Source organism: Engraulis encrasicolus, chromosome 13 (genome assembly GCF_034702125.1).
Source record: "Engraulis encrasicolus isolate BLACKSEA-1 chromosome 13, IST_EnEncr_1.0, whole genome shotgun sequence".
Taxonomy (NCBI): Eukaryota; Metazoa; Chordata; class Actinopteri; order Clupeiformes; family Engraulidae; genus Engraulis; species Engraulis encrasicolus.
In genome coordinates, this window is record NC_085869.1 from 18171332 (window position 1) to 18186176 (window position 14845).

Consider the following 14845-nt stretch of genomic DNA (forward strand, 5'->3'; position numbering starts at 1 on the left):
AGAGAGAGAGAGAGAGAGAGAGAGAGAGAGAGAGAGAGAGAGAGAGAGAGAGAGAAAGAGAGTGAAAAAGAGCAAAGATCAGTGAGTCTCTACGGGCAAAAAAGATAATAAAGGGATAGAGGACACATGGGGGCTAGGGAGCAGCTGAATGTGGACTCTACGTGTGTGTGTGTGTGTGTGTGTGTGTGTGTGTGTGTGTGTGTGTGTGTGTGTGTGTGTGTGCGTGCGTGCGTGCGTGCGTGCGTGCGTGCGTGCGCGCGTGCGTGCGTGTGTGTGTGCGTTACAGACATACAGAGGCACAAAGAAAGTGGCTCACATGTCTGTGTGTGTATGTGTATGTGTATGTGTGTGTGTGTGTGTGTGTGTGTGTGTGTGTGTGTGTGTGTGTGTGTGTGTATGCGCGTATCCGTGTGTGTGTGCGTGTGCGTGTGTGTGTCCGTGTCCGTGTCCGTGTGTGTGTGTGTGTGTGGGCGCCTGGCTGGCTCACCTCAGGAAGCGCTCGTACAGATGTCCGGAGGCCACTGAGAAGATGTTGAGCACGTCTTCCTGCTTCCTCTTCTTCTCCTCATCATCGGAGCCAACGCCGGCCATACTGCGGGGGCCCAACCAAACGCATTACGCAATGCAATGGGCTCGCAAATACATCAGTAACCCACCCACCCACCCCACCCCTCTTTCCCCTCTCTCTCACTCGCTCCCTCTCACACAGTCACACACACACAAAAACACACACGCACACGCACACAGACACAGTCTTCATTTTCCAATGATGCAATGTGAATTAGTCTGACTACTGCAGGGGTGGAGAACTGTTTCCATTCGCCACTTCAAATTCTCTCAAGTCCTCCAAGGGCCGTACTACTTGTGTGAACACAAACAAGGATTTCCACCTGCACGTTAGGCCTATATTGAAGGTGGCCACCTTTACAACAGACCTCACCTTGAAATTATATTTTATATTGCCAATATATTTATAATATGAATTATATTGCCAAAACAATTTTTAAGATTCTTTTACAAAACATATAATATTTCATGTGAAAGTGCATAACATTAAAATCATATCGGGGGCCGGATAAGACTCAAAAGCTGTTAAGGGCCCTCGAGACATAAGTCCCCCACCCATGGACTACTGCCTTAGCTTGCACAACTGTCTCGTCCCTGTGTCTATAGCTAGCCTGTCTCGCTGTTAAATCAAGATCTACAGTCAAGTGTCTATGTTTATGCAACCAGCGGCAGCTGGACTTGAAGCAAACTCAATCAAATTGATGTGAGCAGACATAACAACACACAACAGCCACAACAGCACTGTGCTACTTCCTACAGTAATCCATGTTGCGTTGACAACGGCATGTGGCAAAGCACAACAAATCAGTGCCTTCAGAGCCGCGTCTCAGCTAGCATAATTACCCTGCCTCTGATGGGGATGCAGTGTTTACCGCAGAACATTTGAAGAGTTTTGTTGGAAAAGTCAAAAATGGTGCAACTGTTATGTCATACGTATGACACCGGCGTCAAGTTAAGGGTAACCAAATATTTTCTGGGGATCTAGTCAAGATGGCTGCCTTAACTGTAAAGTGCTGGGTTAGAATGTATATGTGGTGGAACGCAGCCAGACAGTCCTCAACACCAGCATTATTACTCCACACTCAGAAGGGATGTGGTGACATCTTCGCACCAGCCAGACGCCCCCCACCGCACCACCACCACCTCCTCCTCCGCTCATGATGACTAATCAACATCTCTCTCCCACACATACACATGCACAGCCGCTATTACAAACCCATCCTCATATTGACTCCCTTGTTTTCCCCCCACATATATCGAGTTTGTCTGTCCCTTATTTCATTTCGAATGATGAAACTGTCAAAGGACCAGCCTTGTGTTTTTGTCCCTCCTCCCCACACTCACGCCAACATTTCCTTTGGCGAGGCGGAGGAATGCAATTGGTTTTAAAGCGGATTCTGTGGTACCAGAAGTCGCTGCAAACCCAAATTTAGTTTATGCTATTTTAGTATTTTTGATGCTTGTCCCTTCAAATGATTATCCAGATTGAACCAAGGCTATTTTTGTTCAATTGTTACACAATTGTAGTTATGCATGTTTGAAAATGGTACTAGGCTACACTTTATCTTAACAGGGCTGTAATTACAGTGTATTTACTCATTCGGTACAGTGTAATAACTAGTGTAATAACATGTGAGGACAACTGTAGTACATGGTATTACATCATATTCACAATGTGTATTGTTGTGTGTCTACATATCAAGGGTGCCTTTGCCTCTCTGGAAGAATTAATTACTTTGGTTAAACATAATAAAACCATATCATAGTGGATTATGGTCATTATTGTTGTTATGGTATGTAGATGATACATAAAAATATATCATGTAATAACATGTACTACAGCTGTACTTACAAGTTATTACACTAGTTATCCCACTGTACATAATGAGTAACTACACTGTAATTACAGTCCCATTAAAATCATTATTTTTAACTTAAAACCAAATTAGTTTAAATTCAATTTGTAGAGTATGGCGTGCTCTTATCCAGATTGTTTGTTGACTTCTTGGGTTTTGGCGCTCTTTAGTCCAAGGTATAGCACTTCCAGGATCAAAAAATGAGAATGAATTCTCTGACTAAGGCACTCCAAAATGTTTTTTTTTAATCCTAGTTTAAATTCAAATCAAAGTTGCATATGTGGCATTACATCATGTCTGATTCTTTACTCTTAACTCTCCTCTAGCTTAGCTATCTACAGTACAACATTCCATGTGACGTACACTCACTGGCCACTTTAATAGCCACACCTTTCCAGCTGCTCATTGACACAAATTTCTAATCAGTCAATCACATGGTCTCAATACTCAATACATTTAGGCATGGCCAAGACGATCTCATGCAGTTCAAATCGAGCATCAGAATGGGGAATAAAGGTGATTCAAGTGAGTTTTGAACATGGCATAGTTGTTGTTGCGAGATGGGCGTGGTTTGAGTATTTCAGGAACTGCTGATCTACTGGGATATTCACGCACAAACATCTCTAGGGTTTACAGAGAATGGTCAAAGAAGAGAAAATATCCATTGAGCAGCAGTTCTTTGGGCAAAAAAATGCCTTGTTGATGCCAGAGGACAGAGGAGAAAGGCCAGATTGTTTCGAGCTGAAACAAAGGCAACAGTAGCTCAAATAACCACTCGTTACAAGATGCAAAAGAGCATCTCTGAACGCACAGCACCTCAAACCTTAAGTGAAATGGGCTACAACACAACAGCAGAAGACCCCACCACGTGCCACTCCTGTCAGCTAAGAACTAGGAAATGAGGCTAGAATGCTGGACCAGGGAATGCTGTGGCGGAGTGCGCCAAGCCCCCCACATTTGGGCTTACAGGGACCCCGGTTCGTGTTCGGCCGGGGTCATTTCCCGGCCCTGCCCCATCTCTCTCTCCAAATCATTTCCTATCTACTCTCACACTGTCCTGTAATAATAAAGGCCAAAAAGCCACCCCCACCCCCCAAAATACTTACAGTAAAAAAAAAGAATGCTGGACCAGACTACTAAACTACTAGTCATCAACACCCAGAAGAGATCTCAGTTTCAAAAAATAAAAAAATGCTCCTTAGCTCCTCTACTGTCTGATGGTTTACTTGCTATGGTAATTAGAATCAACTGATTCAGAAAATGGTTGAATCAAGTATACAGCTAGCATTTACCTTTACTTCCTGAAGGCAGGATTTCTCTACCTCTCTCACCGCCTCATTAGATTCCACAAGCCATCCGGCACAGCAAATTAGAGCAACTTCCATGAGGGAAGTGTTACAATAGCTGCTGCAGCCATCGCAGCATTAGCTTTGGACAGACTCCCATTTGCTTTTAGCACCAGGAACAGGGACAGCACCCTGAGATTTAATGCGAAGTAAAAAAAAAATAATAAAAAAAACAGAAGGAAAAGGGTAAAAAATACAGTCGTATGAGGTAAAAAGAACAAAAATGATAAGGAAGAGAGCTAAAAGAATGTGACTAGAAGGGAAATAAATCAGCCCGTCTTCTATCTGCCGTGTACAAACAGTGCGCTACAGAAAGAGGCGTCTGACAGCCGCAGCTAGCCCAAACAGACTGCTGAGTTGTACACCGCAGGCCCTTTCTTGTGAGCTGTCTGGCAGCTCTGCGTGTCCGCGACGGGAGCAGGAGCGGTGGAGGCCTGTCACGGCGAGAGCGGAGAGCGGAGAGCGGAGAGCGGGCTGGGCCCCAGTGGCAGAGAAATGCTCCTTTCCTCTCCATCAGGGAGAGGGAGAGAGAGAGAGAAGAGAGAGAGAGAGAAGAGAGAGACAGAGAGAGAGAGAGAGAGAGAGAGAGAGAGAGAGAGAGAGAGAGAGAGAGAGAGAGAGAGAGAGAGAGCGAGCAAGAGAGATAAACAGAGAGAGAGAGAGCGAGAGAGAGAGAGAGAGAGAGAGAGAGAGAGAGAGAGAAAGACAGAGACCGAGACAGAGACCGAGACAGAGACCGAGACAGAGAGAGGGGAGAGAGAGAGATAGTGCCATCTGTACACAACATCTCTTGATAAGCAGCACAGCAGCACTACCTCTCTTCCTCCATTCTGCTTTTCTGTTCTTCTTTTCTTTGCGTGTTCCCCTCATAAGTGTGTACACACGCATGTACGTGCACACACGCACGCACACACACGCACACACACACGCACACACACAGACACACACATACAAACAGACACACACACACAGACATACACACACACAGACATACACACACACACTTTGTGTGTGCCCATCATAAGTGTGTACACACGCACGCACGCAACACACACGCATGCACGCAAGACACACGCCCACGCACACGCACACTCACACGAGCAGCAGCAGCAGTAGTGCTGACTGCCTGAATGAATGTTCTGGAGACTCCACAAAGACAAAGTAACAGCTGCATCGCAGACAGTAGATTCTCTATGGCAGGCAGCTGGGTGTCTGCCTCCTCTGTTTATAATGACTCCAATGAAGCATTCGCTGAAAACTCCTTTGAACTGTTGAACCTACTTACATATCCCCGAAATGATAAAACATCTACTACTGCACACACCTGTGAAATTATGATGACATGACCAGAAAAGAACAAAAAAAAAATCACACCGAAGCAAATGAGGAAGAACAACAACAAAGAAAAAAAGAATGCAAATGGATTCAGAGGAACTCCCTACCTTTTCTCCAAAGAACTCCACATACTTCATACAGACAGCAGAGGACAGGAAGACAGACGGCAAACAGTTAAGAGTGCGCTACCATCCCATGATCAAACACAAGCACAACAAACAAATTACAGAAGTGAAGCTTGCAGGAATTAAACCTGATTGGTTCCATCATTTGAGCAGAAGTTTAGCTAATTTCAACACGCAGTGGTAATCCTCATTAGCCAGGCCGCGCCCTCCTAGTGATTTAACACCTTCGGCGTTGCTACTGGTCAGGACAAGAGCAATGCAAGTACTTTCTGAGCTCCGGAGAACTCGGGAACTCCACCCACTGTGTCGGGAAGCAATCACCTTTGAGCAGCTCCAACAGCCCTGGGTAGACTAGGCGCAGTGGGTGGTTGAAGCAGAGACGTTCTATTGGGACTACGAAAATGTTTGGTTTAAAATTCGGCACAGCATTTTCCGGCCTCAACCAGTAGCAAACCAAGGGAGATTGGTCAACCATACCGTTTGAGAAACGTTAATTGTCATGCTCTAGGTCAGACCAAGTTTCGAAGAGATTTGTATGTCGATGACAATCAGGCTAAATTGTCATACTACCCTTGACTTGTCAGCACCCAAAGACAAAGCATTTTTTCCCAGCCCTTTCCAGGATCATTATCTTCTCCAGGATAATGGGAGCATGGGTTAGTTTGCACAATATTTAAAACATCTCAACAAGCTCCAAATACCATTCCAAAAGTTATGCAACGTCTCTCACATGACACATGATATTTGGAGCATGTTAAGGTATTTAAAATCAAATCTAAACAAAGCTGTGCCAGGATTTCCTAAAGGACTGAGAAAAAAATAAAAGACGCATCTTCAGGTAGCGACAAGGGTAGGGAAGGGTAGCGTGACCAAAACAACTGCATGTTGAAATTGACCAAAATTCTACTTTAATTCTTCAGTTAGTTATCCAGTTAATAATAGTTCAAGGGTTAAAATGATTTAAGGTTGAAAATGTGAGAGACACACATACATTTGTAGAGTGAGACCAAAATAAGATGCACGCTGCCGAGACTAGACTCGCACAGCGATGCGAGAATGAACTTGGGGATCTACACAGATGGCATCAAGGACTTTTAGTGTCAAACCTCATCACAGCGTTTTCACCTTGTTAACGAGTCCCACAGCCCTTTGCTCTCTGTAGCTTCACTCAGAAGGTCTTCGTGCAGTTTGTCAGGATGCTTCTGGACCTATGAAGAAAAAAACAGGTTTATATATTTATCATCACAGAATTTGACTAAAAGTTTCAAGTTACAGGAAAAAAAACCTTCCAAGAGAAACCGTTTAGTATTTGTAATGTCCGTCTGACGTGCATGTGCATGCTGTAGATGAAAATGTTCCATCAGTCAATCAACCCATTTAAGCCTGATGCTGCGCATACACTGCATTGACCTAGGAGTCGGGAGAGACGGAGACGCTGCATTCAGGCTCTTGAGATTTGAGTTTTTATAATTAAAAATATGGGTATGTTAGAGCTGAATGAACACACTCTAATGCTAGATAAGGTTCCTACAGTAGCTTTTAAATGCAACTCATCCCATGTTTTTATGTGCTTCGGAGGCTGAGATACAGGTTTTTATAGGCTGAGGGCACCTTTCCCCAAAAAGGGCTTAGGCCTTCAGCAGGCGTATTTGCAGGTGCCTCAGGCCTACACGGGTTAAAGCAACTAGGCAGAATAATGGTTAAATACTGAAAGCTCAGGTGTTTATATTTTGTATGTTGTGCTCTGGTTTTAGCATGTGGTGCTACCGAGCCAGCCTCTGACCAGCTTTGTCTTAAATCTTGCTATTCTCCCTCTACATCAGGCTTTTTTTTAAACACGCGCTCTGGACCTCATCACAAGCCTCCCAATACCCCCTTGATCTCATTATAAGCCTGTCAGCGTCACCCTTAGAATTAAAAAAATATTGTTGCATGCCCCCCTATGGAAACTAAGCACCGCCCCCTCTCAACTGTATCCTTCTCAACGTCCCCCTAGGGCTCCCCAACGCCCCCCCTGGGGGTTTGTAGAGCCCTAATTGAGAAACACTACTCTACATATTTTCACCAATCATTAGATGCCCAGGATCAGACAAGAGTGTGTGTGTGTGTGTGTGTGTGTGTGTGTGTGTGTGTGTGTGTGTGTGTGTGTGTGTGTGTGTGTGTGTGTGTGTGTGTGTGTGTGTGTGTGTGTGTGTGTGTGTGTGTGTGTGCGTGCGTGCGTGCGTGCGTGCGTGTGTATGACTGACTGTTCAGCAGTCCAGTATATCTCCACCTACCCTGACTTTGATAATCTTGCTGTGGAAGCTGTTCAGGACCACAATGACATCTCCAGCGTCAGCAGGGGAGTCTGTACCATCATGCCTGTGGGATGCAAAAAAACACACACAGCAGAAGGGCCATGTTCAAAGTTAATGATCAAAAGTAAAGGCAGATCAAACAGATCGATGGTCCTGCCGTGGCTCAAACGGTAGGGCACTGCACTGCTACACCGGGGACCCGGGTTCGATTCCGGACCGAGGTCATTTCCTGTGATCCTCCCGCATCACTCTCTCCCACTCACTTCCTGTCACCATCTCACACTGTCCAATCAATAAAAGAACACATATATATTTTTTTTAAAAAGATCAAACAGATCCAATCAAAAGGCTAATCACTACCTGAACTTAGTTAACACATGGGATACTATACCACACACACACACACACACAACATAACACAGTGGAGCATAAAAAAGCAAAAGAGTGCTACAATGATACACCGAGCCTACAATGCAGTGCAGCATTCTGGGATGGCAGCCAGAACATTACGGCACAGATTATATTAATGCTGCGCGGGGCATGTGGGCGATACTACAGCGCATTGAGGACAATAACTTCCACATTAGCCGGGCCCCCTTGTGGGACGCTGCTGCAGATGCTTTGAGGCGCTGTGCGCCCGTGCTAAAAAAACGCAGAGCCGGTTTTACCAATAGGCAAACTAGGCAGTTGCCTAAGGCCCCACCCAAAACTGTGCACTGTATGGGGCCCCCAGCAGTCATCCCCGCCACAGTAATGCCTGCGAAAATACTTCAAGGGGGGGACCCTTGTCTATACTTTGCCTGGGGCCTCCAAATGGGTAGAACCACCTGTGCTGAAAACGCAGTCTCATTCCAGCAGCGCTGCACTTGAATTAGGCCATTTCTATTTAAATGGATTTCTGTTGAGAGCACAGCACACAGGTAACATCACCTCCACTCCCCTTTCTTGTGTACGAAAATTTTGCAGAGCAGATAGGTTACACGGAAAGTGACTTATGAGCATTGTGTACCGATCCCGGAGTGTTTAAGTAATTAAATTTTGTAAGGAGCACATAAATCCTTCTGCCTTCCCGGCAGCCTTTGCCATGTAGGAAATGGCCGCTGGAGCTCTGAAGTTCCAGCTAGCTATCGGCATCTGGGGAAGGAACAAGAAAGCCTCTGTAGTACGCTACCGTGCAAACTTCTCTCTGGGCCAAGAATGAGCAATAGGGCTGTCAAGGCACGGCAAGTCGTCATGACTTCAGCACTTACTAACGGCACGGAGTTAACCTTATCACTGTGATAAATGGGGGGCCCACGGCCAGAGGACCCCCCCCCCCCCCCCCAACTCCAACCCCACCCCCCCAGCACATTTTCCCCCGCCTTTGAGCACTGCTTGCCGGGCAGCCAGTCCGGCCACTTCCTTCTGCTCCGGAGCTATTAGGCGGCGGCTTTGGAGAGCAGAGGGTATCAATTTGCATCCCCCCCACTGCAGGGAGAGAGAAGAGAAGCACCCACTCCCACCTCATTCATTTCTGTCAGGGAGACACACACTGCACTCAGTGTTGCCAGACTGGGTGGTTACCCGCCCAATTGGGCTGCTTGGGATAGCCGTCTGCAGGTAAAAACGGGAAAAATCAGCAATTTTGCTGTTTTTTTTGCAGTTTTATGCCCATAGAGACCAATGCTATTTGTTGAAATTGGGCAGAATTTAGCGGCTCCTGGCGTTTTTTGAGCACCTTTTGGGCGGGATCTGATCAGACACATCTGGCAACACTGACTGCACTACTGGGAAGGGGAAGGGGAAGCGGCAGCCAGCCCAGCGCATGAGGAAGCTCAACTGTTCCATGTGCAAACACGAGTAAACAGCCAGCAAATGTGCAAACACACAGTGCAGTGTGCAAGAGAGAGGGAGAGAGAGGGAGAGAGAGGGAGAGAGAGAGAGAGAGAGAGAGAGAGAGAGAGAGAGAGAGAGAGAGAGAGAGAGAGAGAGAGAGAGAGAGAGAGAGAGAGAGAGAGAGAGAGAGACACCACTTTTGCTTGTTCAAGTTGTGCAGCAAGCAAGTGTGGCTCCTTTGCTGGAGCAGAGCAGAGCAGCACTAGCTAACCGAATGAAAAATGGCACTGCCAAGGTGAAAGATGACATCACCTTTTAGCTTCACCTAGGGGATAGGGGGATAAATCTTTGTGTCTGATATGATTTTGGAGAAATCCAAGGCTGTGTTTTCTCAACAGCCGTTTAGAGATAGCAGAGGTGATAACACCAGAAGCAGCAGCAGCAGCACGGATGCCTTCGAGGACTTTACAAACTGGGACTGGATCCATCACGATGGGCCGAGGCGAACAAACCCCAACTTAGAAAGTAAAGTAGCGCAGGATATAAGTCATGGCCAGTGTCCTCCGTCCCGTGGTGCAGTTTGGGGAGTTAAGAAAATGAATTGGCTCATCTGGGGACGCGTTTTCCAGGCCAAACAAATAGCCTACTATGCGACCAGCTGTATTCAAAACAAGCTAAAAGCAGACCAGCTGAGGAAAATAATAGCCAGCTAATTATAGTGTGCAGAACCATCAGGTGAATTGGAATGCATGGAACCATATCATCCATTCGTTACTGAATTATATCATAATTCACTTATTAAGTGGGTTACGCACAGTACAGTACATGACACTGAAAATGATTGTACATTCTTTTATACATTTTATATCTTTACTCTTTTTATAACCGGTAATGATGGATGCACTTACGCAAGTATTTGGTAGATATCCTCTGAGCGGCCTTCACGCAGCCGAAGTGTCCAGGCCCCTGGGTTGGCCTTCAGCTGAAAGTAACCCTGAGGAAAAGACATGTATCGTCTCATCACCACCATCATATGAATTTATAATCTTAGCTCTCCTGTGTCCTCTTGGTGTTCCTATGCAACAGCCCAGCAGGCAAACAAAACCAGGCTGCATGTCCGTGAACTGGATAGTAACGTGAAGCTAAATGGAAGGCACTCCACCTGAGGATGCTGCTGTTCCCTGTCTTGGCTTCCATGGAGCTCATGGAGAAGCCGGGGAACTTCCTCCGAACAGAGCCATACTGCCAAACACCAAACGTGCAGTCAGAAATAAAGCTTCCGAAATGTATATATGTGTCTCGTCTCATTTTTGACTAGAGTGGATCTGACAGAAATATATTTCTATGTTCTCATCGACAAGCAAGGATTATCTTCCAAAAAAAAACATTGAGAATGCAAGGGAGTAGGGGCTGAGTGGGCTAAGATCCTTTAGGATCCCAATCCTTTCCCTCCTCTCTACCACTTAATGTAATTCCCATCACACTCACTCACTGTTCTGTGCAAACGAAGACATAACAGCCCAAAATATCTACATATTGAAGGTGCCCTGTGCAATTTGTAACAGTTTCTTTCCAGAATTCATGTTGCCCGTTCACAAATGTTATCTTTCTCACTAATATTTACCACTACCATCAAATTCTTAGTATTGCTTATGACTGGGAAAACTAAATTTGGCAATAGGCAGCACAATTTCAATGAGCAGAATAGTTGCAATACCTACTTTGTTCACCATCCTAAACAGTGCACCTTTTTTTTTTTTTTTTAAACATTTTTTTGGAGTGGGAGTAGGCTCACAAGTCAAGTCAGCTTTTATTTTCAGTTTCTTCATACAAGGAAATTGAAATGAGGTAATTACCAGGTTGGCCATGACGATGGTGTCCTGCATGAGGGGGTGTTGGCTCATGCCCAGGGTGAACTGCAGGCCGCGGGGGGGCTGGCCGCTCGACAGGTCAAAGCAGTGGCCCTCCAGCAGCAGGTGCTCCAACTCGTACTCCGCAGACACCACGCCACTCACCTGCCACAAGCACAAGCCACGGAACAAACACAGGAGTCAATCACACTTTTTAATAATAATGTAGCTCCTTAAAGCACGCCGTACCTCCAGTGGCACGCTATAATAGTCATTGAAACGTTAACTACCACAGTACTACAATACTATGACATAACACAGGGCCTTTTTAATAATGCACTACGACTTGGTCATTGCCATTGTGGTAACAGCAAATTTATGACGTCGTATCTTAACGGGGTTAAATGATATTTAATCCATGCAATAGTGTCATTAGCTGTGGTTGCAACAGCCTGACGTGTGCTGCTACTAAAATGTCCTTGACCCACCTACAGTAAGTACAGACTCGTCTCAGTCTCAAAGATAATACATTTTCCATTTCCAGTGGTGAAGATCGAAGCCTCAGAAAGTACTGTACAAACCCTGACATGCATTCCACTCGGCTGGCACTAGCACAGTGATTCTCAAACTTTTTCAGACCGACTTTGTCCCCCCAAAAATGTTCATGGACCACCTGTCAACCGAATTGACAGTTGACGGGTGATAATTTGACACTGCTAATTTCAATGCAGATCACTTATTTTTTACTCACATGTATTATGCGGTTATTGTGACGAAAATAAGACTTTAGCTATGCTTATCTTTGTGAGAATGTTACAAATATTGCCTACTGCTGGCTTGTCTTGGAAAATTAGAAATCCCCGTACGGACCACCTGAGCTGTGTCGCGGACCACACTTTGAGAATCACTGCACTAGCACAAGCCATGAAACAAACACTGAGGTCAATGATGCTTTTGGGCTCAGACGTCAGGTGGTGCAACCACAGCAAGTGCCCATAAATGAATAAGGAATGGGTAATTAATGTACTGAAATGAATATGCTTCTTAGAAGATACACTAAAAACAAAAAATAAAAATGTAATCCATGCAATAATGTTGTTAGCTGTGACTGTGGTTGCACCAACCTGACGTGTGCTACTACTGAAACATTCTTTAATTAAGTACAGACTCATCTGATCTCCCAGATAAGTGCCTTATTACCAGGGGTGGAAATCGAAGAAAGAACAAATCTTGACATGCATTCCTTCTGCCCGTGAGAAGGATCACAAGGAATTTCATCAAGTAGCTGATATACCAGTCTGATGACTTGTGTGCATATTAAGGTCAGCCAGTTCACAAAACCGTCAAAATAATGAAAATATGTGGCAGGGTTGTTACTTTATGAATCCTGGTCCTGGATATCCACCACCTGATGTTTTCGTTCCAGGTAAGAGGAGTAGGAAATCCAATTTGGCAGTGTCAAGATATGCAGTTGCAGCAGTTTAAGTGGGAGTGAACGTCAAGCTAGTGAAGACTCATCTCTTCTGAGAGAGCCTCCCTGCCAAACATAACGAACTCTACTCACCTCTAATCATGGGCACTAACCTGCACTACATTTTATAGGTTCTCTGCATTTTTTTCAATTTTTTTGCTCTCTATCTGTTCTACATTACTGGTGTACTGCGTATAAAGTGTCTGCTAAATGTAACATAACAGTTCAAGAAGACGCTTTTGCCCACCTCTGTAGTTGGGCAGGTGCGTAGGATATCATCCCAGTGGGATTGTCATTCAAGTAAGTAATCCCGCATACTGTCCATTCCACCAACAAACTTTAAATACAACGTTTTGGTCAGGTACCTGAAGAAGGTTGGATGACCGAAACGTTGTATTAAAGTTTGTTGGTGGAATGGACAGTGTGCAGGATTTCTTTACACTTGACTGTAACGTAAGGTAATGTAAATGTAAAGATATTTCCTGGTCATCGTGTCCACACTAGAGGATGACATTTTTTGGAATTCCCGTGGGTCCCGCGGGATTCCTGTGGGATGGGAGTCAAAATTTTAAAAATGAACGGGAGCGGGCAGGAACGGGAATAAAGATGAATTGGAGCGGCCAGGAGCGGGAATAAAAATGAACGAGAGAGGGAATTTGCGCTTATGTTTTTCATTAAAAAAGCCTTGTTTTTTTGATGAAACGGGAGTGGGATTGATTTTGAGTGGGAGTGGGCAGGATTGGGAAACATTCTTTTCAGGAGAGGACGGGATGGGATTCGTTTCTTTTACTCCAGTCCGGGATGGGACGGGATGCGATTTTCTTTCTGGGACCGGGATGGGACAGGAGTGAAAATCCACTCCCGTGTCATGCTCTAGTCCACACCTCCTGCAGGTGGATGTTGTCCAGGTCGTGAGGGCTCCTGACTGCCTCCACCATCCAGCTCTCGGGGGTGATCATGTTGAGCGTCAGCAGGGGCGACTCGGGCATGTCCGCGAAGCGAGCCACGGGCCCCGGCGACAGGGTGTCGTTGCCCAGGAACGAGACGTCGGGCTGCAGGACGTACCGGTAGAAACTGCACGGCAGCAAAAAACAAACACACGGAAAGTTTAATTGATCAGCTGCCCAATCGCCTCAAGACAAATCATGTAGTCATAAAATAAATATAATTCATAATTTAAACATAATTTATACAATTTAATAAATATAATTATAGTGTAGCATAAATATATAATACAATGTAATTTCAATCTCAAATACAATAGTGGAGGGATTGCCAAACTGGGGGTGTGGATCCCTAGTAGGTGGGGCATGAAGGGACTGTGGGTGTGGTCATCGAGAGAAGGGGCTGTTTAAGCATAAAACCTTGAATATACTGTATGCTTTCATATAATGTAACCTGTCCAAACAAATATTCACTATTCAGTATGAAAAGTATTCACTTGTACAGTTAATACATTTAAATTCCTGTGAATTTCGTAGGAAAATGTAGTAATATTAGGGGACAAAGTAATATTGCCATTTGGAATATGGGAGATGGGATGTCGCAATATTTTCGAAAAAGGGTCGAAAAAGGGTGTCCCAGCAGAACAAGTTTGGGAACCACTGCACTAGTGAATAACATAAAAAATACTTGCATAAAGTAAATCAGTAAATATGGATGAACACTTGACAGCTCTACCGAAATCCTCTTTTCCACGTTCATTTTCATACATTCAGACTTGAAGTGTTGAGTAATAGCCCATATCATAGCCATAGCCACTATATTAATAGCCCAGGGATAATTTGCTGTGAATGTGGGAATATGCACACCCTCTCATTTTCACAGGCTATTCACAGTCTGCCACCAGGGCATTTGTTCTCACAGTTCCTATGCTAATTGCTTTTTCAATCAAGCCCTCAGACAGCGGGCAGCCCACAAACACGACTGAGATAACAAGCCGAGCGATCAATATTAATAAGAGCGTTCATTGTATTTTAGCCGTCTGTTCTGTCTGCCAGGCAAGCCCCGACATTGTCTCCTCCACAGTAAGATATATATATATATATATATTTTTTTTTTACGACAGTTAATTTAACAGCACTGTGCATGCCCATGCCGCCTTCGCGTCAAAACCAACTCTCTAGTAAGATAAGACAATAAGGATCTATTTCGTCTAAGCAAATTACACCGGCTTTAGCTAT

General features: G+C 44.9%; 1 protein-coding gene across 1 annotated transcript in view; it reads right to left on the reverse strand.

Moving 5' to 3' along the window:
• The window catches only part of uggt2 (UDP-glucose glycoprotein glucosyltransferase 2), a 61713-nt gene that overhangs the window by 9700 nt on the left and 37168 nt on the right, over positions 1 to 14845 (reverse strand). The window contains exons 28-33 of the mRNA XM_063213313.1: positions 13547 to 13736; positions 11198 to 11356; positions 10250 to 10335; positions 7506 to 7590; positions 6355 to 6437; positions 488 to 592 (exon numbers count right to left, since the gene is read on the reverse strand). Coding sequence (XP_063069383.1) covers positions 488 to 592; positions 6355 to 6437; positions 7506 to 7590; positions 10250 to 10335; positions 11198 to 11356; positions 13547 to 13736 — 708 coding nt within the window. The remainder of the gene's footprint in view (positions 1 to 487; positions 593 to 6354; positions 6438 to 7505; positions 7591 to 10249; positions 10336 to 11197; positions 11357 to 13546; positions 13737 to 14845) is intronic.